The sequence below is a fragment of the Oncorhynchus tshawytscha genome, linkage group LG23, assembly GCF_018296145.1.
Source record: "Oncorhynchus tshawytscha isolate Ot180627B linkage group LG23, Otsh_v2.0, whole genome shotgun sequence".
Taxonomy (NCBI): Eukaryota; Metazoa; Chordata; class Actinopteri; order Salmoniformes; family Salmonidae; genus Oncorhynchus; species Oncorhynchus tshawytscha.
Window position 1 is genome coordinate 9,558,178 of NC_056451.1, and position 21,915 is coordinate 9,580,092.

Genomic DNA, 21,915 nt, shown 5'->3' on the forward strand with positions numbered 1-21,915 from the left:
ACCCTTTGAAGAACCCTTTTTGGTTCCAGGTATAACCCCTTTGGTTCCATGTAGAACCCTTTCCACAGAGAATTCTGCATGGAACCCAAAAAGAGTTCTACCTGGAACCAAAAATAGTTTTACATTGACAGCCAAAGAACTCTTTTGGAACTTTTTTTCCTTCTAAGAGTGTAGCGTTGAACAGAGAGCCAAATAAAATAGGTTTTTAGAGTATTTGTGAGTTATTTCAAAATAAATAAAAGACAGTATTGGGAAAGGTTATGAAAGAGGAGAAAATGCAAGCATGAATTAGGGCCAGTTGTAGACAGATTATATATAGGCCTAACATGGTGTAATGAAATGGTGTAATACCAAAATATCACAGCCATTTGCTAACATGGTTTATCACACTGACTGTAATTATACTGTGCTAAAACAGTGCTGCCCGCAGTGTCCACCTGGCCGAAGCCCACCCAATCCTTTAACCCTCAATCGCTCTGTCCATCTCTGGATTAGAGACCCACTGAGTAGCATACATCATAATCCATGCTGTACAGATCCCCCTTCTCTTGCTCGCTCCCTCTGTAATCTGCTTTTCTGAGGTCCAGGAGTGCCTGCTGTAATCTCTTCAATTCATAGGGCGGGCAGGAGGGGAGGGGGGTGAAGAAGGGAGCAAGAGAAAGAACGAGAACGTGAAGACGAGTGAGGGGGCAAAGAAGATGGGATGCTCAAACCTGGTCCCTGGACCATTCAACAGAAAGTCACTTACCAAAGAGCAGTGGTTGCACATCATTGATGGGGAGAGATCAATGTTCTTTGGGCTAATTAGATGAGTGGTGTTTTAGGCCTGTGCGCCACACATTTCAGGTGAGGCCCTGTTTCAAACTATCTAGCAGAAAAATGTCTGAGTGGCAGCCTTTCTGCTGAGTGGGAGACCTGAGCCAAAACTCATTAGTCAACATTAATCCAAACATAAATATGATGAACAGTGGGCGACACCAAACACCTCAAATATAGGCTACAGAGAGACAATGGCCTGGCCTGCAGACAATTGATCTGCAGTTGTTTTTGTGTGTCGGTGGATTATCAACTGGGATTATGTGGCCAGCAGAGAGGGGAATGGGGGGGACGGTACAAAGGCAATTACTCAATTAGATATCCGTCTGCCAAGCAGGTCAGGCCTAAACACACAGAGAGGACATGCATCAGCTTGTGGTTTTCCCTTCATCTCAGTTAACCCCACTCTGCAAGTAATGTTTGACGAACTGTTGACTAAAAGAAACAGCCCAAGGGTGAAGAACATATGCCTAACCTACTTTTTTTTATTTTTTATAAATGTGATGGGTTTTAGTTGTTCAGCTTCAAGTGTGCACGCAACAGTGGTGGAGCTGGAGAAAACATGAACCCCTCCCCCCACCCACCATATTACTGTCATCCATCCTCTAACAGATTATGGAGAAATGTTACTAGGAAACTTACACGTCACATTTGTCTTACATTAACACTTTGTTAAACCGTCAAAGTGCAATCTTTAAGATGTTAACTGACTTCATGACTGTGGTGCTGAGATCTGATAGCCAACTGTTCCGTGTTAGGCTATTTACTAGCCTTATATTGGAAGAAGTTGCCGCGCCGTCGCTCAGACTATCGCTACAATTATGCTACTGCTTAGACAGTTGTGTGGTTGTGCAAGTGACTGAGGTCTGTTCACCACGGGAAAGTGCTTTTAAGCCACTGAGGAATCCAACATGGTCTCTGATAGATAAACACACCACACAGCTGTCCCCAACCAACAAAGTGTTGGGGTCTGACAAAAGGAGCCTATAGACTGTAGCCTCTGAGATTTAAGGTAGAGGTAATATCACCTTAGGTAGACTAAGGATAATATTTAGCCTAACTACCAAGTCTCTACAATAGAATGACTGGGAGATGTGGCTACACAGCATCTTGTAGGAACATGCCTCGCATAACATATCTCGCATTTCTCCACGTCAGACTGCTTCACACACACGAGTTGTTGGCCTCCGATTCAAATCAACTGCCGCCCCCACTAAACACCCTGAATACTCGACTGTATTATAACTCATTATTTGCATTAGAATCCTTCCATGTTCTTCCAATGCAAATTGTTATTCAGATCCCCATGGAAATTAGCCGTCTGTTGAGACCACCACAGCGGCCACGCAGAAGTCATTAGCCTAACCATAACTAAAACGCCTTCATTGGCCTTAAATCATCCGTTCCAGTCAGGGTGTGGCTGTCAATTATTCTCATCTACACTGTGGGTTTCTTTCATGCAACAGGACAAAAACAATGGTAACCAAAATATATTAAATGAACTGGCTAGTGTTTTAATGATATAAGAATATTGTGCCTCATTGTATTAATGCGTCCAGGCTAAATGGGAACGAGTCCAAATAGTCTCAGGCCTAATAAGTTCACGTGTCCTCTCAAACAGAGGGTCAGCAAAAAAATATTCTAATTTAGAGTCAGTGTTACAAAACACTGGAATGAAACAGAAAATGCCTGGATTTCACCACAACTTGATCAATGAAGTGTTGATGACAAGATGACCATCAATCACAGCAATGGCCTTTTCCGACTTCAACTGTATATGCAACAGAAGTTTAAATGTATTTGGCTAAGGCTAAGGCTAACTCGGTTTTTCACAATTCCTGACATTTAATCCTCGTAAAAATTCCCTGTCTTAGGTCAGTTAGGATCACCACTTTATTTTAAGAATGTGAAATGTCAGAATAGTAGAGATAATTATTTATTGCAGCTTTTATTTCTTTCATCACATTCCCAGTGGGTCAGAAGTTTACATACACTCAATTAGTATTTGGTAGCATTGCCTTTAAACTGTTTAACTTGGGTCAAATGTTTTGGGTAGCTTTCCACAAGTTTCCCACAATATGTTGGGTGAATTTTGGCCCATCGCTCCTGACAGAGCTGGTGTAACTGAATTAGGTTTGTAGACCTCCTTGCTCGCACATGCTTTTTCAGTAATGCCAACACATTTTCTATAGGATTGAGGTCAGGGCTTTGTGATGGCCACTCCAACACCTTGACTTTGTTGTCCTTAAGCCATTTTGCCACAACTTTGGAAGTATGCTTGGGGTCATTGTCCATTTGGAAGACCCATTTGCGACCAAGCTTTAACTTCCTGACTGATGTCTTGAGATGTTGCTTCAATATATCCACATCATTTTCCGCCACATGATGCCATCTATTTTGTGAAGTGCACCAGTCCCTCCTGCAGGAAAGCACCACCACAACATGATGCTGCCACCCCCATACTTCACAGTTGGAATGGTGTTCTTCAGCTTGCAAGCATCCCCCTTTTTCCTCGTTTTACTGTGGATATAGATCATTTTGTACCAGTTTCCGCCAGCATCTTCACAAGGTCCTTTGCTGTGGTTCTGGGATTGATTTGCACTTTTCGCACCAAAGTACGTTCATCTCTAGGAGACAGAACGCATCTCCTTACTGAGCGGTATGACGACTGCGTGGTCCCATGGTGTTAATATTATTGTTTGTACAGATGAACGTGGTACCTTCAGGCATTTGGAAATTGCTCCCAAGGATGAACCAGACTTGTGAAGGGCTACAATAATTTTTTCTGAGGTATTGGCTGATTTCTTTTGATTTTCCTATGATGTCAAGCAAAGAGGCACTGAGTTTGAAGGTAGGCCTTGAAATACATCCACAGGTACACCTCCAATTGACTCAAATGATGCCAATTAGCCTATCAGAAGCTTCTAAAGCCATGAAATAATTTTCTGGAATTTTAGTAGCGTTTTAAAAGCACCCTCAACTTAGTGTTTAAACTTCTGACCCACTGGTATTGAGATACAGTGAATAAGTGAAATAATCTGTCTGTTAACAATTGCTGGAAAAAATTACTTGTGTCATGCACACAGTAGATGTCCTAACCGACTTGCCAAAACTATAATTTGTTAACAAGACATTTGTATAGTGGTTGAAAAAAATGAGTTTTAATGACTCCAACCTAAGTGTATGTAAACTTCCGACTTCAACTGTATATATAGCCATTGATTCTTGACGATTATAACTTATGTCGTACCCCATCAGAACTGATATTAGCTATAAAAAAATGTTTTACTGTAAACGATGTAAAAGCAAAAACTATAATTTTGTCCTTATATCCATAGCTCGGTCAATTAATTTAAAAGTGGTTACATTTATCCAGGCCCATCCCTTAGCTTTTTACCAAATCAGAGGCGGGGTGGCCACTTTGTTATTGTTTCAACTAATTAATATAGCTTTAACCACCTTATATAGAAAATACAGGCAGTATAATTTAGGTGTAAAATTATGTCAGAGGTCTATCTAAGTAATGTTTCATTAAAACAAAACAAAAACTGGTAAATGAACAGGACAAGGGCACTGCTGTTAATGTGGAGCAGAGGAACACCCTCTGCCTGCCTGGATGGTCCTTTAAGAGGCTCACCGAGGACACTGCAGCACCACCAGAGACCCCCTCCAATTGGACAGAGGTGACATCATCAGACAAAGCGTGGGCTCCTATTGGCCGGCGGTGATGTCATGGATTCTAAGCAGGATGAGCGGTGCACACAAACCCGCCTCCCTGATCCTTGTGAATGACCAAGCGGAGGTCTCTCTCTCTCTCTCTCTCTGCTACAACAGATAGATCTCTCGTTTTCCCTAACATTTCCTTTAGCGTACTCTCTTTTCAGCCTCATGCCTTTGTCTTATTTCTCTCCCTCAATTTTACAATTTATCTAGAATAGAATTTAAGATGCAGGCTTACTTTAATTATGGCGAGGTAGCACCTTTAATATTGTGACCTGGGCTAATGATTTTGTTCTCTGAAAGATTATAAGAGCATAATAAACATGCTCCTCTGCCTGCCTGACCAAATCAAACTGTGACATAACCCAGATTGGAGTTCACCAGGACTTTAACAGCATAATCTGCCCTCTGTGGTTTTAGTGCTTAACCAATAAGCCCTCTGCTGTGCCCTTTCTAAATAGTTGGCTTGTAGTGTGCCATTACAGAAAACTGTATCGCTGTCAAACAACAGTGCCATTTATTTTATCTGTGACACACCATTATCAGTCTCCTCATCTTATCTAATGTAATATCAGTGAAGTATGTAGCCTATGAATTATCATTTAACCAAATGCTTAGATATAAAATGGACTAAGTGCCTTAAGTTACAGTTCCCTGATTCAGTACATCACAAGGCCATGAACCAATGTGCTGCAGCTTGCAGATAACTGAGCCCATCCCTAGATGGGAGAGCCTTGAGGGGGGTCTGAGGTGAGTCTTGCAGGGAACCTGAGGCCTCTGGCTGCCTGGCTGTCCTAGAGAGGAGAGAGATAGAGAGCAGAGCACTGACCTGCAGCTGTCCCAGTCAGACTCCCTGCTGAGCAGACTCCTGAGGGACCAGCGTGAGCGCCGGCCGAGAGACGAGCTACGTGACCAGGAGATGCGAGACGACGGGGGTAGCAAGAGGTCCAGGGAAGGGCCCAGGACTGTGTCCTCCACGTGGGGGGGCAAGAGGGGTGAAGGGAGAGGTGAGGGGCTTCCTTGAGGAGTAGCGCTCCCCTTCACCCTCTCCACCCCCCCCTCCTCAGTGCCGTTCCACCGGGGTTTGGATGACTCCTCTTGTTCTCCATCACTCCTCTTCTTGGTCCGGCCTCTGCTCCGGTGGGGGTGTGTGAGCCGGTGGCGGCGGGGAGGCCGAGGGCTGGGAAAGCGGGACCAGGCCTCTGTGTCTGAGGACGGGGGAAGGATGTTCAGCGCGGGAATGGGGACGAGCTGGGTCACCCCGCTTTCTGGTCCGGCGGTGGCCAGCACAGACATGGTCATCATTCTCAGAGCTTCTTCAGACCAATTGTTTTACTTCAAAACACCCCGATGAAGGCTTGCTGTGCGAAGCAAATTATGCTGACACTAGGTCAGGATGTTGAGGAAGTTTGTGTAAGATCCGATCACAACTTCTGCTTTTTGGTACAAATCAATTGTGGACTGGTCCTAGACTGCTAGGCTAACATTTGTGAATGTACCTCATGTTTCCAGTGACATCCAGATGGTGCAGTATGAAAGATGCCATTATGGAAGGCAGGTTTTATTCTCCATGGTAGTGCAGGGCATGACAGTACTACACTAGGTTATAGTCGTTTAGCTTCTCCCCCTAATTTCAGTCAATAATGTTGCAGCAGGAAACCAGGGTGGGACCCTTATTGAATTAAAAAAGCTAATACAACGCAGTCTTCTCCCTCTCTAATATTTTCCAACTCTCCACCTCATGCTCTGTGCGTGGGGCTTCTTTGCATCTTTTTGTCAGTAGTTCTGTTCCTCACTTCCTCCTCTTCCGCAACTCCCCCTCTGTCCGATGTCTCCGTCTCTCCTTCGATGTGCCTGCTCTCCCTCTTACATTGAGCCAAGTTCACAGGCCGTGCAGTCTCACATTTGGTCTCATTATAGCAACGGTTGAACTTGCGGTGGGAGAGATAACGATCTATGTCCCGCTGTTGCAGGGGGCTGAGGAGAAGAGAGACTGTAGTATTGGCTAACAGTCTAATTCTCCCTTAATAAACAGAAAAAAACTAACATTGTAGAAGATCAATTTTCTGGACAAAAGATGATCCCAGTTACTTTGATACATGTTATCTATTTCTATTGGTTTTGAGATCTGACCTCAAATGGTATCAGGAAGTACTGAATGACACAGACAGCTTGTTTTGAATTATTGATCGTCAGAGAGACAGATCGATGGAAGTTATGTATTCCGTGTCCAATATCAGTGGTGTCTGATTGATTTTGATGCATCGTTTGGTTGGAAATTGCTGTGAGGCAGATTTTGCAGCTTTGCTCCCTTCTGGTATTAAGTCAGTAAAAGTGATTATAGTGCGCACTTGGAGTCAAATGATGAGAGATTACGCTATTAAAGTACTTTTAAAAAACACACACAATACGTACAACAATCCTTTATCCCATCTCAAAGATTAGCTCAAACACCCCAACACACCTCCCATCCTTCAAATCTCAAGATCCAGCTCAACCACATTAACATCTCCTCTTTTCATTCTTAAAGCTTCAATACGTAACTTTTGGGACGACCCGACAAAAATCCCATAGGATGTCTAAGAAGCGGTAGATCTGTACACTATTTCTATGCTCCCCATTCTTAAATTTAATTTTTTGCATTTTTTACTTTTGGTTTTGGTTTTGTACACCAGCTTCAAACAGCTGAAAATACAATATTTTTGAGTATGAAAAATATATTTCAGCGGTTTAGATGGTACAATGATTCTCTACACTATACTCACTTGTTTTGTCACAAACTGAAATTAGGCTACCAGCAAATGGCAGAGAGATTATAAATCGACAGACAAAAATCAACTCTCTCAGCCAGACAGCACAGATGATGCAGAACATATGTTATATTGTGACAGACATGATAATGTGTGTGCGTTTGTATCTACTGTCTAGCTTCTTTTGACCAATTTAATTTTTATAATTGTTTTTACCTTTATTTAACAAAGTCAGTTAAGAACAAATTCTTATTTTCAATGACTGCCTTGTTCAGGGGCATATTTTTACCTTGTCAGCTCAGGGATTTGGTCTTGCAACCTTTCGGTTCAAGTCCAATGCTCTAACCACTAGGCTACCTGCCGCCCAGCAGGTAAGTGCAGGCACTCGTTTTAGTCAAGGCCCAAGCCCTACAGTGTATTTGGTCATCTGTTTACACAAGAGAAATCTTGGCATGCTCTTGTTTGCTGATCCATGGTAATACTCGTGTGACACTCTCGATCTTTGCTTCACACACAGCCATATCTTGTAAACTAGCAATAAAACACACCACAGAGATTCAGATGGGCTATAAACAATCATCAACAGCAAGGACTTCCCCAAATCATGTTTACGTAGGTGCAATACTAACCTGGCTCCAGTCTTAAAAGTTATGATGACACAAACGCATGGGTAAAATAGGATCATGGCATAGATGACAACAATTTTTTTCAGGCAGGGCCAAGAAGTTATCAGTTGGGTTGCTATTATTCACAACTTCAACGTCCTCACGTCAACTTCAAACGCTTTTCAATACAGTAACGTTAACCAGTCTGTATTCAATACAGTCTGTCTAGTTAGCTAACGTTATATCTAGTCTCTGGTCGGTACAATAAAAAAAGACACTATTGTAACTAGTTAGCTAAAATTAGCCTAGCTTACTGTCTTGCCAAGCTTTCAATATCTTCAGAGCCTCTGAGGAAGTTCCCAACAACGTGCTTCTACATCTCCTGCATTGATTGATGTTTGGGATTTTAGGCTTGGTTTCTGTCTATGCACTTTGTGACATCTGCTGATGCAAAAAGGGCTTTGTAATTACATTTGACTGATTGCACAAAACAAAACGGTTAACATTTGGATTCAGTTCCTACCTCCCATTTGATGAATTTCCCCCATTTCGATTATCTTGCTCGGCTTCGAAGACAAGCCGAGCGACAGTGCGAGGAGCGATATTAAAATCCACTTTTTCACAGGATCCCATCAGCAGCATCCTTTTGAGACGTAAAACCCTCCACTCCTGCTGCCAACACACCAGGCAGCTCGCCGAAATAGACCTGACTTACAAGATAGTTAGCTAGCTAACCAGACTTCCTTGTTAAATATACACGTAGCTAGCTACTGGTGGAACATAGAAGCAGTCAACGTATTGTTTATTCCGACATATGCCTAGTTGAAGCGAGCTAACTGTTGGCTAGTTAGCTAACAAAACCATTAGCTAGTTATGCTAACGACGTCGTAAGCCAGCTAGCTACGCACCGGGTAACGCGGTTCGTTGTCTGCTGGTCTGACGTTATAACTGGCTTGCTAACGCTAGCGACATTGCTTGCTGGGATTTATTGTGCTTTTATCTTGTTGTCTTAAACAGCGATGATGCGTCTTATATGGGAAACTTTAATGTTTCCCATTTTTGTGTCTACCACTTTTGGCTAAATATCTTCTGCAAGACAGAAAGCGACCGAAGCGGAATCTCAACAGAGGCAAACAAAAACTTTTAAGAGGGGGGCATCAACACTCATATATATTACTGTATTTCCTGACTACTTCTAAAATGTAACATTATGTTCCGAAGCCACACAAATATCTAACTGTGGGTTGATTTTTATCTAAATGCTTAAAAATATTGCTAAATAATAATACACTGTTACATAATAATTTTACATTATAACCCTTTCCCCAAAACTTGTGGTACAGTCTGGTGATAAGAACGCAGGATGACAAATAACGGGTTCTCATGATGATGGGAAGCACTTTAAGCGAATCAAACGAAGCTCTATCCTAGTAGGGCGGGCTTAAAACTGTGAAACTTTATTCAGCCACAGGTGACTGAATCAACGCCATCTCAACGATCAACACTAGAATAAAAAGTGCATGGCTAGCGCCCACAACAATCTGTGAATCTGTAATGCCTCTCAATTAATGACTTAATACCATGGGAGCTGTTTAAACCATGTCCAATAATGCAGATAGAAATGTATAGATGAAGGCCAGGAATAGACTTGTTGCGCCCTCTTGTGATTCAAGTGTGTTTAGTCACAATAATGATATGCAAAATAATGGACTTTAAGCACGCTTGAAATTTCACACAGAGGAAAAGTACAACTAAATACACATATTTAAATTATCATGAAACAACCTTGATATTATTGATTAATATAGGTTTATTAGTCCGGATCTCACCTTCATGAGGTAGGTCACAGTGGTCCACCATTGCTGCAAGGCTTGTGTGTGTATGCTGCTATCGGCAACTCTCTCTGAGCTGTAACTGATTAATTTCTGGCCAAGCTGAGAAATACGATATCCATGCAGTCGAATACTTTGCGGCTGCAGGCGCCTGGGTGAGAGACAGGTCACCTTGTTCTGGTAGAAGACTGAAAGCAAGAATGGGATATTGACAAGGAACAAGAGCATTTGGTTTCACCACTTGGGCATTCTATCAGAAACAACAGACAATACAGTAACCTATGTTTTATAATAATAATAATAATAATTAATAAAACTGAGAATTTAGTAGACTAACAAGATGTATGTATAAATGTATGATATTTAGGTTAATATGAAAGTGCAATGGTCAACAACAGGTCAATGTTTGTGTATGACATCTAGACAGGGGCAGAGACATGGACAGTGTTCATGCACGTGACAATATTTACTTACAATATGCTCTCTCTGCTCACCCTCGTTTCCATGTGTATGCATATATTGTATAAGTACCTGTGTAACTAGGCTATAACGTTGTTGTCTTAGCATTTACCTCAAAAAACTTGTGAAAAGTTTTTCAAGAAAAAGACTGCTCAGTCTACATCATGATTGATACTTCAGGGACAGATGGGCTACAGGGCTGTATGTAAAATGCAAAGAAATATCAAATCAATAAAATATGTTCGTTTGTTACATTTAATATGTTAAATAAACCACTTTAAATTTTAACAAACAGCACACTATTATACGTCCATACCTGAATAATGTTGCTGGTAAAAGCTGCTCCTCTCACAGGGGTTTATAAGTTTCACTCGAGCTTCAGTTTATCAGACTATTTCACGAGACAATTATTCTGGAGAATAGCCAATAGTGGTCGCAATGACTTTGTATTTTCAGAATTCCCTCTTTGGTTTACATCTTCGCGCTTCATGGCATTTTACATCCGGTTATAAACACCTGGACAGCTCCAGTTCCATGGTGCCAACGACTCAACGAGAATCAGAGTTTATGCCTGCGCAAACCAGGTCACGGAGAGATGTGTTGCTGAACGCTTCCCTTCGCAGAATGGGGAACTAGAAACCAGATCTGGGCTAAAAATAAAAAACACCAGCATGTGTGGTTTGGAATAAAGAGAGGGTAGGTGTGTGTGTGTGTGTGTGTGTGTGTGTGTGTGTGTGTGTGTGTGTGTGTGTGTGTGTGTGTGTGTGTGTGTGTGTGTGTGTGTCCTATACAGGAGAGGTAAAAGCAACATAACAAATGGATACCCCCCTCTACACCAACAGGCATCAGTTTTCATACACAAATGTAACTGTTTATCTTGAGTCAATATTTGCTTTAAAGCTTTAATGATGGCTTTAATGATGTCAACCCTCAAGGTCTAAGTAAACGTGTGTGTGTGTGTGTGTGTGTGTGTGTGTGTGTGTGTGTGTGTGTGTGTGTGTGTGTGTGTGTGTGTGTGTGGTTACATCACATGAGAATGTCCTAGACATACAAACAAGACCTAGACGTTCCCTGACAGAGATGAATTGCATCTCTTGTTATTGCGCATATCAAATTACTGTACATCATAGAGCACATTTCATTAACCAGCTGAGATTTCATCACATAACAAATACATTTGAAAACATGTGAGGTAGACATGTTATTAGATCCTCAAAGGCTATCTGCTCCTTGGGTCTTTTTGTCATTATGTTGTCCTTCAGTCATCTGTTTTGTTGACCTTGCCTTCTATTGCAATAGCCTTGTGTTTCCAAGTAATTTGGCATTGAATGAACTTCAGATTCCTGATAACAGATATCTGATGACATTTGATACATCAACCCTGCCTGTGCATCAGACTGACAGTTTAAGAAAATGTTGCTTTTGCCAAGGAAGTTATTAGAAATATAATAGAATATAATAACTTAATTTTCCATCCCACTTCTGACACTACTAGGAAAGGCCAACAATGACAAATACATTCATGGATTGTTTGAGGTCCTGGAACATTATAGAGTTGTGCATCATGTGTGTCCTACTAGCAAACTATAGACAGGCACACATTTGAATTCACATACGCATGTCTGTATCTTGCCTCATTTGCTTAACAAATTTGACATCATGTCACATTTCCTGGTCAGTGATAGCGAACTGAATACTTATTTGTTGATTTTTTTTCTCTCAGCTTAGAGTGTGGACAAAATGTTTATCGAAATAATCCTCCTTCATAACCAAACTGTTAATTGGGCAATGTGCATTACACAACTGCAGTTTCATTACTGCCTATAGGGTCCATCTATTCTCAGAGATTAAAACCAGAATGCTCAGTGACAGACCATTCAATCAAAACCATAGGCCACTGAAAAAATCCAAAGAAAAAACAATTTAATTGATTGATAAAATAAGAATAGATTGTTGGTTAAAACAAAGCTTAATTAAAAACAGCCCCATATGGTATTAGTTGGCGATGATTTGCATTAGAAAGGTTTGGTTGGCTTGGCTATCATGCAATAATACTACATTGATTTCAACTTCTCTTTCGCCTTGGCCTGGGTGCGCTAAAACTGTTGGACATTCAAGACAGGCATGTATTCACACGATCTAAAAATAGCATTGTAAAATACGAACTCATACTGTGTAGACTAGACTGTAGCCTGAAAACTGCATCGATAGCTTCTGTATTGTTATTATTCGCGTAGTTTGAGGCAAATGAATAAGTAATAGACTCCGATTAATTGATAGAGATCATACATCAACTTCAATCCGTTTTTATCTGAACAGTTATCAATTGGAAATGTCAAACCAACCCTGATTAAGCGGAAATCAGAACATGCCAGAATAAAGTGGGAAAGTATTGATTAACAATGGCGAAGTTAACAACATAGCAACCCATTGGAAATTAGTTCACTCCGTTTCATGCAAGGAGAAACTCGTGGGGAGTAAAGCAAGAAAATAATTGTATTCTATTCATTTGCTGGCAAGAGTTTTGGAAGAAAAATGATACAACAGTTATTATCGTCACTCCTGGTCTTTGTTCTTTGTGGTAAGTTTTCCATTAAAAAAAGATAACGAATCAGCCTGCATAACACATTATAAGGCTATGGCCTAAGGCAAAAGTCAAGTGTGTGCTGCTGTTATAAAAGTATATGTAGCCGACAAAATGCGTAAATATTAGCTTGTTTATTATAGTATACATAATTATAATTATCAATACGATGTATTGTTCCTGATCATGTTAGTGTTGTTGTTATTATTTATAACCCCACTGATCTTGGGCAAATCATCATGTCAAACTGCTGTCTAATTCCTTGCTCTTCTCTCTTCTGACCCCAACTCCCCACTCCTCTTACTCTTTTTCTGGCACCATGATCCCCTGGTTACTCAAGTGCCACATTGTCATGGGGGCTGTGCAGAGGTGGACTCCATGACAGAGGCAGTGGCCGGGGAGAGCTTCCTCATGGGCTGCATCTCCTGTAAGAGGAGAGAGGAGGTCCAGGCCCAAACCACGGTTGACTGGCACTTCAGAGCCACAGGAGAGGAGGAGTATATCCACGTAAGTAGGCCTACTACATAGTACTAGCTGTAAAGTGTATTATGTATTAATTAGTGTGTATTATGTATTAATTAGTGTGTATTATGTCAGTGTACAATGTTTTTGTAAAGTGTAATGAGACTTGTTAAATGCACTGTAAATAAAATATGACTTGACTACCAAGACAGTAGAAAGGCTAAAAAGGACAATATGGAACAATTTGTGATAGAGGAATGCATGTGTAATACCATGGGTGAAATATTACGTAATTTATCATCTGGGAGTGTATAAACACTGTGTGGGTGTTCTACTTTCTTTCAAGATCTTTCACTATGACCACCCACACCCCAACACCCTCCACGAGGAATTTAATGACCGGCTAGAGTGGCAAGGAACAATGGGGAGTAAGGATGTACAGATAGGAGCCATCTTCATTCACAACGTCACATTTAATGACACAGGCACCTACCGTTGCACCTTCCAGCGCACCCTCTTCCTCCCATTGGATAATGAATATATCACAGTGGAAAAGGAGGTGGAGCTTACTGTGGTGGCCGAAGGTAATGGGGATCCCCCCCCAGTGAACAATGTTTCTACTATCTATTGCTTTTTAAATCAATCTCTCTTTAATGGTCTTTGTTGTGTATGTGACAAAGTCCTGAAGTTCTTCCTTCATGGTTTTCACAGTCTGACCACACTGTATATATAAACTCTTTTCCCTCTTAGTAAAAAAACAATGCATCTTATGTAACACATGTTTATGTGATGATAGGATGAATCCAAAAATACTGTTAATTATCCACATTTCCTTTTCTTACTTCCTCATCCATACCTATTTAATAATGAGGCCCATTAACCATCTACTTAAAAGTACTCAGATTCACCTTGAACTCTACATGCACGCTATAGAAATGAATGTATACAGTAAAGTACACATGATCTCTGCAAAGCACTCCCTCTCCTCCTCCTAGCCAATCGGGAGCTGTTGTCGGTGGTGTCAGAGATCATGATGTACGTGCTAATTGTGGTGCTGCAGCTGTGGATGATCGTGGTGCTGATCCACTGCTACAACAAGATCTGGTCTGAACATGAGGCACGGGATGCCCGCAAAGCCCTGAGGGCCCAAAAACTGGCCCTAATAAAAGAGTGAGAGCCAGTCTTAAGTATTTGCTCATTTATACCTTATACTGTGCAAATGTACACACCATAGAGATTGTGTAATTTGTGAATCAAAGTATGTCTATGGTACATATTCTCCATTCTACTCTATACCAGATACTGTAACTTCACTTTCTATGTCATTATTTCTCTCTCGTCATCCCTCCATCTCTTTTGCTTCCTGACAATTAACTCAGTCTATTTTTTTACATTTCCAGACCTTTAGACTCAAAGGACAATTGTGACGGAGTGCTTCTGGAGTGACTTGTTTCAGTGAGTTTGTTTTGAAATCCTCTCACATGATTGAAAGTGTAATTTTATAGACTTGATTGTACCATAGATATGACTGTAGACCACTGACTGCAGAGAATAAATTGAATTACTTTCCCCATTCTAAATTAGGACACAATTTACTGCAATCAAAAGCTTTTTTGCATTGCTATTCTTAAAGCAGATGTTCGATCTTGATGCATTTTGTTTGTGTCTAACAGGTAAACATCAAAGGTGGAGAACTGTCACAAGCAACTGTTACCACTACACTACAAGGCTATTATATCATAGAAATAGAATTTGAATGTCTTAGCATAGTGTGTAACACATGCAGTTTACAATGTACTTGATTTACTGTACGAGGTAGTTGCAGCTGGTGTGAGTGGTGATTAGATTAACAGGTGGTGCCGAATAGCCTTAGTGTGTCAGCTCAACAGAGAATGTCATCACGTGATGGATCAACAGTTCTGACAAAGCTCTGATTACAGATGGTTCCACCTGAGCTACATAGAACGCTTTGGCAGGAACAACCGTGCATCTACATAGGTCTCATCTGCAACCATGTTATTACAGATTTTTTTAAATCGCTATTTTCACAAGTATGTGGTACATTTTCACAATTCTTAGAACAAAATACCAAACTGGTCACACTTGTAATGCAGCAAGTCTTTCATTCAAAACCTGTCATTATGCATTCATTTGGATTATAAACATCTCTCACCACTCAACCATTGATTCAAGTTTATTGTGAAATGTAATGAGAATTGGTTTCAAATCACCGAAACACAACAATATCTTTTCAAATTAGTTGTTTTAATTACCAGTTAATCCAATAGCAAACAATGCAAGATAAGGTGTTTCAAATCACCCTTAGAAGTTCTGAAAGTAATATGTTACAGTACTGTTAATTACAGTAGATTCACAGTTTTCACATTAGGCAATACACTTACAGTACCCAACAAAATTGGCAGAAAATGTATCCAATGTGTGATCAAAGGTGTGATCAATGAAAACATCCTCTACAATCATTCATGCACATTAAAAAATATATATAATTGCAACATAGGTGTACTGTCTGTAATCAAATGTAAGAAATTAAATTAAAATAAAACAAAGTTTAGCATGCATTAATTTGCATCAAGCCTGTCTTGTACATTTGGCCAACAATTCTCATCCACATCACAGTGAATGTCATTGTTCATGCATTGAGGTAAAAACATTTTGGTAAGGCAAATCCAAGCTTGATATTGGTCTGAAATGATGTTGTCACATGCCTCATCCATGGCCAGAAGGAGGGTGGCACGCTCCTGGGGAAAGCGATCGTGCACCTTCTACCAACCATGCTGAAAATAATTCCTCAATAGGGTTGAGGAAAGTAGAGTATGGGAGCATGTATAGGGTCACAAATCATATCAAACTGTATTGGCCACATACGCATGGTTAGCAGATGTTAATGCGAGTGTAGTTAAATGCTTGTGCTTCTAGTTCCAACAGTGCAGTAATATCTAACAAGTAATCTAACAATTCCACAACAACTACCTAATACACACAACTATAAGTAAAGGGATGCAATAAGAATATGTATATATAAATATATGGATGAGTGATGACCGAGCGGCATAGGCAAGATGCAATGGCTGGTATAGAATACAGTATATACAGTTAAAGTCAGAAGTTTACATACACTTAGATTGGAGTCATTAAAACTCGTTTTTCAACCACTCCACAAATGTCTTGTTAACAAACTATTGTTTTGGCAAGTCGGTTAAGACATCTACTTTGTGCATAACAAGTCATTTTTCCAACAATTGTTTACAGACTGATTATTTCACTGTATCACAATTCCAGTGGGTCAGAAGTTAAAATACACTAAATTGATTGTGCCTTTAAACAGCTTGGAAAAATCCAGAAAATTATGTCAGGGCTTTAGAAGCTTCTGATAGGATAATTGACATAATTTGAGTCAAATGGAAGTGTACCTGTGAATGTATTTCAAGGCCTACCTTCAAACTCTTTGCTTGACATCATGGGAAAATCAAAAGAAAATCAGCCACGACCCCAGAAAAAATAATTGTAGACCTCCACAAGTCTGGTTCATCCTTGGGAGCAATTTCCAAATGCCTGAAGGTACCGCATTCATCTGTACAAACAATAGTACGCAAGTATAAACACCATGGGACCACGCAGCGATCATACCGCTCAGGAAGGAGATGCATTCGGTCTCCTAGAGATGAACGTACTTTGTTGCGAAAAGTGCAAATCAACCTTGTGAAGATGCTGGAGGAAACGCATACAAAAGTGTCTATATCCACAGTAAAACGAGTCCTATATCGACATAACCTGAAAGGCCGCTCAGCAAGGAAGAAGCCATTGCTCCAAAACCGCCATAAAAAAGCCAGACTACGGTTTCCAACTACACATGGGGACAAAGATCGTACTTTTTGGAGAAATGTCCTCTGGTCTGATGAAACAAAAATATAACTGTTTTGCCATAATGACCATCGTTATGTTTGGAGAAAAAGGGGGAGGCTTGCAAGCCGAAGAACACCATCCCAACCGTGAAACACGGGGGTGGCAGCATCATGTTGTGGGGGTGCTTTGCTGCAGGAGGGACTTGTGCTCTAAACAAAATAGATGGCTTCATGAAGCAGGAAAATTTGGTGGATATATTGAAGCAACATCTCAAGACATCAGTCAGGAAGTTAAAGCTTGGTCGCAAATGGGTCTTCCAAATGGACAATGACCCCAAGCATACTTCCAAAGTTGTGGCAAAATTGCTTAAGGACAACAAAGTGAAGGTATTTGAGTGGCCATCACAAGGCCCTGACCTCAATCCTATAGAAGACTTGTGGGCAGAAGGAGGAGGCCTACAAACCTGACTCAGTTACACCAGCTCTGTCAGGAGGAATGGGCCAAAATTCACCCAACTTATTGTGGAAAGCTTGTGGAAGGCTACCTGAAACAATTGACCCAAGTTAAACAATTTAAAGGCAATGCTACCAAATACTAATTGAGTGCATGTAAACTTCTGACCCACTGGGAATGTGATGAAAGAAATAAAAGCTGAAATAAATAATTCTCTACTATTATTCTGACATTTCACATTCTTAAAATAAAGTGGTGATCCTAACTGACCTCAGACAGGGAATTTGTACTAGGATTAATTGTCAGGAATTGTGAAAAACTGAGTTTAAATGTATTTGCCTAAGGTGTATGTAAACTTCCAACTTCAACTGTACATATGAGATGAGTAATGCAAGATATGTAAACATTATTAAAGTGGCATTATTAAAGTGACTTGTGATCCGTTTATTAAAGTGTACAATGATTTTGAGTCTGTATGTAGGCAGCAGCCTCTCTGTGATGGCTGTTTAACAGTCTGAAGATAGAAGCTGTTTTTCCAGTCTCTCGGTACCAGCTTTGATGCACCTGTACTGACCTCGCCTTCTGGATGATAGCAGGGTGAACAGGCAGTGGCTCAGATGGTTGTTGTCCCTGATGATCTTTATGGCCTTCCTGTGACATCGGGTGCTGTAGGTGTCCTGGAGGGAAGGTAGTTTGCCCCCGGTGATGCGTTGTGCAGACCGCACCACCCACTGGAGAGCCTTGTGGTTGTGGGCGGTGCAGTTGCCATACCAGGCGGTGATGCATCCCAACAGGATGCTCTCAATTGTGCATCTGTAAAAGTTTGTGAGGGCGGTTGCGCCTTCACCACACTGTCTGTGTGGGTGGACCATTTCAGTTTGTTGTACGCCGAGGAACATAAAACTTTCCACCTTCTCCACTGCTGTCCCGTCGATGTGGATATGCGGGTGCTCCCTCTGCTGTTTCCTGAAGTCCACAATCATCTCCTTTGTTTTGTTGACGTTGAGTGAGAGGTTGTTTTCCTGACACCACACTCCGAGAGCCCTCTCCCCCTTCCCTGTAGGCTGTCTTATCGTTGTTGGTAATCAAGCCCACTACTGTTGTGTTGTCTGCAAACTTGATGATTGAGTTGGAGGCATGCATAGCCAAGCAATCATTGGTGAACAGGGAGTACAGGACGGGGCTGAGCACGCAGCCTTGTGGAGATGTTGTTTCGTACCTTCACTACCTGGGGGCGGCCCGTCAGAAAGTCCAGGACCCAATTGCACAGGGCGGGGTTGAGACCCAGGGCCTCAAGCTTAATGATGAACTTGGAGGGTACTATGGTGTTGAATGCTGAGCTGTAGTCGATGAACAGCATTCTTACATAGATATTATTTTTGGCCAGATGGGATAGGGCAGTGTGCAGTGTGATGGCGATTGCATCGTCTGTGGACCCATTGGGGCGGTATGCAAATTGAAGTGGGTCTATGGTGACAGGTTAGGTGGAGGTGATATGATCCTTGACTAGTCTCTCAAAGCACTTCATAATGACAGAAGTGAGTGCTACTGGCGATAGTCATTTAGTTCAGTTACCTTTGACTTCTTGGGTTCAGAAACAATGGTGGCCATCTTGAAGCATGTGGGGACAGCCGACAGGGACAGGGAGAGTTTGAATAAGTCCGTAAACACAGCAGCCAGCTGGTCTGCGCATGCTCTGAGGACGCAGCTAGGGATGCCGTATGGGCCGGCAGCCCAGACGGGCTCACGTTGGCCACGGAGAAGGAGAGGCGGGGCCCGTAGTCCTTGGTAGCGGGCCACGTCGGTGGCACTGTATTATCCTCAAATCGGGCAAAGAAGGTGTTTAGTTTGTTTGGAAGCAAGACATCAGTGTCCGTGACGTAGCTGGTTTTCTTGCCTGTAGACCCTGCTACATATGTCTCATGTCTGAGCCGTTGAATTGTGACTCCACTTTGTCCCTATACCGACATTTTGCTTGTTTGATTGCCTTGCGGAGGGAATAAGTACACTGTTATTCGGTTGGCCATATTCCCAGTCATCTTTACATGGTTAAATGCAGTGGTTCGTGCTTTTAGTTTTGTGCAAATTCCGCCATCCGTCCACAGTTTCTGGTTAGGGTAGGTTTTAATAGTCACACTGGGTACAACATCTCCAATGCACTTCCTTATAAACTCACTCACCAAATCAGCGTATAAATCGATGTTATTCTCTGAGGCTGCCCGGAACATTTCCCAGTTTGCGTGATCAAAACAATCTTGAATCGTGGATTCCGATTGGTCAGACCAGCGTTGAATAGTTCTAGTCACGGGTACATCCTATATGAGTTTCCACTGACATTGACCAAAAAGGGACACCGTCTTCCAGCTGATGGCTATACTCGAGTTACACTGCCTTATGCACAAATTCATGCTGTTACTCCTATGAACAGAGAAAGTGAAATATTCTGTTATATTAAAAAAAGCCCAAGCCGCTAATAATAACAACGCAAGCCTATAGATACACTTTCCTACTCATTCGTTACTGCTGCAATGCTTGTTGTTGTGCTGAGTAGAAATAGGAAGAATTAGCATTTTATTCCTTATAAAAGTGTTGAATACAAAGTGTTGACAGTAATTAGTAAGGTGTTCGTTGACAGTCTCTCTCTAGTCATGGTTTAAATGTTTTGAAATCTCACAGTATCAACTTTGCTGTAGCTTTCTTTTATGCCTGCTATGTTACTACAGACGCGACCATCTGATTGGCCAGCGGTAGACCTATAGCGCAATTGATTTGCTCTCTGGGCCCGCCGGAAAGGCAGAGTTTGTACCTTCAGACACATGAAATGGTTCAAAATGGCAACAGTTCACCTACCCACCTCGCAAATCGGGTGCACCTACCGCCAGCACCCTGAGATGTTTGGAGATCAACCGTTGGTGACCACTGCTCTTGAAAATTGAGTGAAGTTCAATCTTGTGCTTCTGTCTGTGGGCTGTTATTTCTGCGTGGCAGTTGCGGGGGAGTGATGGTTCACAGCAGCATCAAGCACCATCACCCGCTAAAAATATATTTTGGTTAGTTATTTTTTACAGCATAATTCCAATATGATATTGTTAAGTAGCATGTGCATCAAATAGTAACAGTAAAACAGTACATAATGCTGTACCTGAGCATACTCGGCTGCAGTTGTTGCACCCGGTCGTTTTTTCTCTCAAAAGTCACCAGTTAAATGTGTTTCAAAAGGCGGGCGATTGTTGGTAGGCTGATGGATGCCACATTGGCAAAGGTGTCATCATTCTCCTCAATAGCTTGCTTTTTTTCAGACAACTGTATGTCATTCCTGGCCCTCACCATTTCCACCACTGCGCACTCCTGCTCAGTGCTCGTCTGTCAGCACACGGCCACAGCCACCACCATGGGGTCTTCTGTCAATTCTGAGGGTAGAACAAGTGTGTACTGTCAATAGATCATACTGTAAGAATACTGTAACATGTTTTGTGAATTTACATACATTACAATATGTAACTTACTGTAAATGGAATGGTGCATATCCTACAAACTTACCGGTTTTCTTGGCAAAATGTTCTCATGATCAAATTGACAGTTGATCTTTTCAGATTAGGGTGAACTAATCTGGCAGCCTCTGCCATAGTAAGGCCTCTGTTTACCACATGGTCAACGACGATGGCCCGGATTTCACTAGACACAACAGTTCCCTGCCATCTGCCACCCTCTCTCTGATGTCCACCTCTTTGATGGGGCCCATACCCACCTCTTTGACCTCTTTGATAGGGTCCATGCCCACCTCTTTGACCTCTTTGATAGGGTCCATGCCCACCTCTTTGACAGGGTCCATGCCCACCTCTTTGACCTCTTTGACAGGGTCCATGCCCACCTCTCTGATTTCTTCCCCTCCCTTGCTGTCTATCCTGCTCCACGTTGAAAGAAATTGCAAGTGTTGACACCCACCCTTTTATATGGTGACCAATTGTGGTTAACACTATGTGAAATCGATTAGCAATAATGAGTAGTCATTATGTATGGTTATCATGTACGATACATGTCATTTAGATGTTTATACTTTACAAACAGACATTTTATTTCTGTAGTTCTCAAAATCCATATATAGTTGACAAAATCTTAAAATCTATAGGGTACCAAACGGTTAAGTGGTTAACCATTAAGCGCAGTTGGATTAAGTGATGGTCAACTGTATTTCAGACCTGCCAACCCTGTCCAACCTTTTAGAGTACCAGACGCCCGCGGCAAATTGGAGATGTAACACCGGACGAATTAGGGTTCTCTTTCTCCCGCAAACCGGCTACATACACAAAGCTTAAACCCGCCGCAAAGGGAATCTGAGCACTGCTCGCTAGAAGAGTCCGGTGTTTCAG

The 21,915-nt window shown here is 41.7% G+C and overlaps 2 protein-coding genes across 5 annotated transcripts in view; one reads left to right on the top strand and one right to left on the bottom strand.

Annotated features, from left to right (window-relative positions):
* Positions 1-10,822, bottom strand: part of gramd1a (GRAM domain containing 1A) — a 34,965-nt gene extending 24,143 nt beyond the window's left edge. The window contains exons 1-4 of one of the 4 annotated variants that reach the window (XM_024396569.2): positions 10,499-10,822; positions 10,295-10,381; positions 9,721-9,911; positions 5,366-6,513 (exon numbers count right to left, since the gene is read on the bottom strand). In XM_024396569.2, the coding sequence (XP_024252337.1) occupies positions 5,366-5,841 (476 nt within the window). In that variant the 5' untranslated portion in view covers positions 5,842-6,513; positions 9,721-9,911; positions 10,295-10,381; positions 10,499-10,822. Of the gene's footprint in view, positions 1-5,365; positions 6,514-8,414; positions 9,030-9,720; positions 9,912-10,294; positions 10,382-10,498 lie in introns of those variants that run through there. The other 3 variants (XM_024396595.2, XM_024396575.2, XM_024396606.2) reach the window with 3 other exon arrangements.
* A 1,270-nt stretch (positions 10,823-12,092) lies between these two features.
* On the top strand, positions 12,093-15,821 carry si:ch211-225p5.8 (uncharacterized protein LOC555567 homolog). The gene is made up of 6 exons (XM_024396619.2): positions 12,093-12,763; positions 13,107-13,273; positions 13,575-13,812; positions 14,224-14,398; positions 14,629-14,683; positions 14,902-15,821. The coding sequence occupies exons 1-5, from the start codon at positions 12,718-12,720 to the stop codon at positions 14,672-14,674; spliced, it is 672 nt and encodes a 223-aa protein (XP_024252387.2). The 5' UTR covers positions 12,093-12,717; the 3' UTR covers positions 14,675-14,683; positions 14,902-15,821.
* The last annotated feature ends 6,094 nt before the right edge of the window (positions 15,822-21,915 follow it).

Excerpts from the sequence above, each read along its gene's own strand:
- si:ch211-225p5.8 (XM_024396619.2), top strand. The coding sequence starts at position 12,718 with ATGATACAACAGTTATTATCGTCACTCCTGGTCTTTGTTCTTTGTG. Across the intron at positions 12,764-13,106 it reads CCTGGTCTTTGTTCTTTGTG|TGCCACATTGTCATGGGGGC; the intron begins GTAAGTTTTCCA and ends TGGTTACTCAAG. Across the intron at positions 14,399-14,628 it reads AAACTGGCCCTAATAAAAGA|ACCTTTAGACTCAAAGGACA; the intron begins GTGAGAGCCAGT and ends TTACATTTCCAG.